This window comes from Coregonus clupeaformis, unplaced genomic scaffold (assembly GCF_020615455.1).
Source record: "Coregonus clupeaformis isolate EN_2021a unplaced genomic scaffold, ASM2061545v1 scaf0716, whole genome shotgun sequence".
Taxonomy (NCBI): Eukaryota; Metazoa; Chordata; class Actinopteri; order Salmoniformes; family Salmonidae; genus Coregonus; species Coregonus clupeaformis.
In genome coordinates, this window is record NW_025534171.1 from 249696 (window position 1) to 254012 (window position 4317).

Here is a 4317-nt window from a genome sequence, read left to right on the forward strand (position 1 = left end):
AGATTCCCCTGTCTACACTACAAAAACCTTCTCTCATTCACTGTCTCAGTAGATTATACTGAAGCAACACCTCCCTCACACCTGCACTGAGCTCTGGATTTGATTCAGTGCCAATATAATATCACAGTAAAGCTGTCTGGATTCTGTCATTACATCACTGATGAGGTCACTTCCCTGTTCCTCCTCTCCAGTCAGTTCAGATGAGATGTCAGTTGGTTGTCAACGATCACTAAGTCAACATGATCAGACCTCTTCTCATTGTCACTGTCCCACTATTCTGGATCACAGGTAATTTAAGCAACAGTTATTTAGTAGTTCCCTACAATACGTATTAAACATGAAAGTGTAGCAATTTGCATTAATGTGTACAAATAATTACTAATCAAAGGTTTTCTGTAAACTTGAGAAATGGTGGTACAATCCTTTGTTATGTACTGTAAAATAAAAGTAATGTTCTCTCTCTCCCCACAGGTGTCTCTCTCAGTAAATCAGTGTCCCAGTCTCCCTCCGCGTTGCTGGTAAAGCCTAATACTTCTGTCACACTCAACTGCAGTCATAAAATCCCCAGCTATGACACTATCCTCTGGTACCAGCGTTCTGTGGGAGACACGGCCCTAAACCTCATAGCGTATACAAACTATAAAACCCCTACAGTTGAACCCCCATATAAAGGTTATTTTGATGTGACAGGAGATGGAGAGAATGATGCCTACCTTCATCTCCTCAAACTGAGACAAGCTGAAGACAGTGGGGAGTATTTCTGTGCAGCCAGTCTACACAGTGGTGCAGAGACCAAGTCTACTCTACAAAAACCTCTACCTTTCAGATCCATCTGACACTATATCAACACACCTGCATTAAACCACATGAACTAACAGACGTCTGTTCAGAGAGAGAGACTGGGGGAGAGAGAGAGAGAGAGAGAGAGAGAGAGAGAGGTTGAGCAGAGCATATGTATGGAGAGAGAGAGAGAGAAGAAGAGAGAGAGAGAGAGAGAGAGAGAGAGAGAGAGAGAGAGAGAGAGATTGAGCAGAGCAGAGCATATGTATAGAGAGAGAGAGAGAGAGAGAGAGAGAGAGAGAGAGAGAGAGAGAGAGAGAGAGAGAGAGAGAGAGAGAGAGAGAGAGAGAGAGAGAGAGAGAGAGAGAGAGAGAGAGAGAGAGAGAGAGAGAGAGAGAGAGAGAGTGAGCAGAGCAGAGCATATGTATAGAGAGAGAGAGAGAGAGAGAGAGAGAGAGAGAGATTGAGCAGAGCATATGTATGGAGATAGAGAGAGAGAGAGAGAGAGAGAGAGAGAGGGTTGACTAGAGCATTAGTATCTGCCAATCGAAGTCACTGTGATAATGTACTTTCCCCTGTCTGTCTCTGTGTGAATCTTTACACAGATGATCTGCTCTTTTCTCTCTGTAGTTCAGACAGACTGTCACCATGATCCTCACTGTCTGTTCGGTATCACTATGTCTCACAGGTAAGACTAAGGTCATAATAATATTTTCAGGTACCAGACATTTCATTGTCATGGAGGAAATCTGTGTTTGCTAGCAATTGTGTCTCATTTGGATACATAGAAATCTGTTGACAATCAATTCAAAGGTCAATTTAGATTCACAAACATTTGATCATCTCCTCCTCCTCTTCCTCTTCTCTTCCTCCTCCTCTTCCTCCTCCTCCTCCTCCTCCCCTCTTCTTGTCCTCTGCTTTTCCTCTCTTCCTCTCCTCCTCTCCTCCTCTTCCTCTTCCTCCCCTCTTCTTGTCCTCTCCTCTTCCTCCCCTCTTCCTCCTCCTCCTCTCCTCCTCTCTTCCTCTTCCTCATCTTCCTGCTCCTCCTCCGCCTCCCCTCCTCCTCTTCATCCTCTTCCTCCTCCTCTTCCTCCTTCCAGGGTTGGGTCTAGGTACCAGAGTTGTCCAGACTCCTGCTACCTTGGTAACGACCCCAGGAGACTCCGCTGATCTCAACTGTTCTCCCAGTACAAAAGACTATGATGTTATCCTCTGGTATAGACTGTCTCATTCTCAGGACCGACAGCTACAACTGCTGTGGAACCTTTACACAACCCACCAAACACCAGAATCCAGTTTCAAGGTGTTGTGTCGAGTAAACGTTGCTAATTATGCTGTGATACCCAGGAGAACCGCTTAAACTGTACTTTGATTATAAAGTTTTATTCATATCAAAGAGTTACAGCTTCGATTTACAGATACCTGCAGATACCCAGAGAATTATCGCCCCATCTCAAATCTGATTATTCTGTCTTCTTTTGTCCCAAATGTGGTATATATCCTATGTAATCTGATATGGGTGTTTTCCCTACAGACCAATCACCTGTCTCCACACAACAGACTTCCTCTGTTCTATGGTGTCCCTCTAAAACTGCTCCCCAGATGCTTCCTCTAAGCTGAATAAACCTCCTCTCAGGTTCCATTTGAAAACATTAGCAAAGTCATAATTCCTCAGATACTACAAAGGACCAAATTAAATTAAGAGGAAACACAGAAGAGTATTGTGATTTAAGCATTTCCAACCTGACACAAGAGGACAGTGCAGTGTATTTCTGTGCTGCCAGAGAGCACAGGGCAGCATATCCTATCTCAGCCCTACAAAACCCACATCTCAAATACACAGTCACACCTCACACCTTCACTACAGTGTTCTGAACCACATCCTCAATACTAAACATCCTCACTACTAAACATCCTCACTACTAAACATCCTCAATACTAAACATCCACAATACTAAACATCCACAATACTAAACATCCTCAATACTAAACATCCTCAATACTAAACATCCACAATACTAAACATCCTCACTACTAAACATCCTCACTACTAAACATCCTCAATACTAAACATCCTCAATACTAAACATCCTCAATACTAAACATCCTCAATACTAAACATCCTCACTACTAAACATCCTCAATACTAAACATCCTCACTACTAAACATCCTCACTACTAAACATCCTCACTACTAAACATCCTCACTACTAAACATCCACAATACTAAACATCCATAATACTAAACATCCTCAATACTAAACATCCTCAATACTAAACATCCTCAATACTAAACATCCACAATACTAAACATCCTCACTACTAAACATCCTCACTACTAAACATCCTCACTACTAAACATCCACAATACTAAACATCCTCAATACTAAACATCCTCAATACTAAACATCCACAATACTAAACATCCACAATACTAAACATCCTCAATACTAAACATCCACAATACTAAACATCCTCAATACTAAACATCCTCAATACTAAACATCAACATAAATAAACATCCACAATAATACAAATCCCAAAAAATTATAACATTTAGGGTTTATTTCCTTCAAAATAAAGAGGCCTTTCTTTTTTACAAACTCTGTGTTTTGTTTTATGTTACTGTAGCAACGCCTTCCAGCCGATCCAGCAGAGAGCAGTGATGTCACACTGTACTGTAGGGCGATACATCAGCTATAAGCTCCTCCCACCTCAGAACAAACACTCAGAACACTCAGAATGTGTGTTGGTGTTCTACATTCTACTCATAGAGATGGAGGTATCACTGATTCTGCTGCAACACCCAGAGCAGGGCTCTCCAAGCTTGTCTAGCATGACAGATACTTTTAAACAATTTAACATGTCGCGAGTGACTCTTTTGTGATAATGTACTTTCCCCTGCCTGATCTGCTCTTTTCTCACTGTCTGTTCGGTATCACTGTGTCTCACAGGCAAGACTAAGACCATAATAATATTTTAAGGTGCCAGACATTTCATTGTCATGGAGGGCATCAACAGAAACTGGTTACCAGATTTTGTCTTTGGTAATGGTCCAACACAATCAACCATCACATGTTCGAATGGTTCACCTATGGCCAGTATGGGACAAAGAGGCGCGGGGGAAATAACCTGGTTCGGTTTCCCAGTTACTTGACAGGTGTGGCAAGTCTGACAGAACTGAGCCACATCTTGTTTTAAACCAGGCCAAAAGAAATGTCGCAAAACTCGATCATAAGTCTTGGTGACTCCCAGATGTCCGGACCACTGGTGATCATGAGCGAGGGATAAAACGTTTTGTCGAAAGGCTGTAGGAATCACTATTTGGTAAACAGCATTCCAATCTCCGCCAGCGTCAACATGGGATGTCCATTTACGCATGAGGAGATTACCATCAATGAAGTATGCCATGTTTTTCTTCTTTAGCTCCTCCTCTGAGACAACACTAGAAAAACATTTAGCCAGGCTAATGTCAACCTTCTGGTTAGCGATCAGCTGCTCACCAGTGACTGGTAACTGTATTGCCTCAGCAACAAG

General features: G+C 42.3%; 1 gene segment (V, D, J or C); it reads left to right on the top strand.

The window, feature by feature from the left end:
* Window positions 1–220: 220 nt before the first annotated feature.
* Window positions 221–771, top strand: LOC123485514 (the record flags this gene model as incomplete). The annotated part of the segment is given in 2 exon segments: window positions 221–288; window positions 472–771. Coding segments are annotated over 2 exon segments (349 nt in total), but the record flags the coding sequence as incomplete, so codon positions are not given.
* Between the last annotated feature and the right edge of the window lie 3546 nt (window positions 772–4317).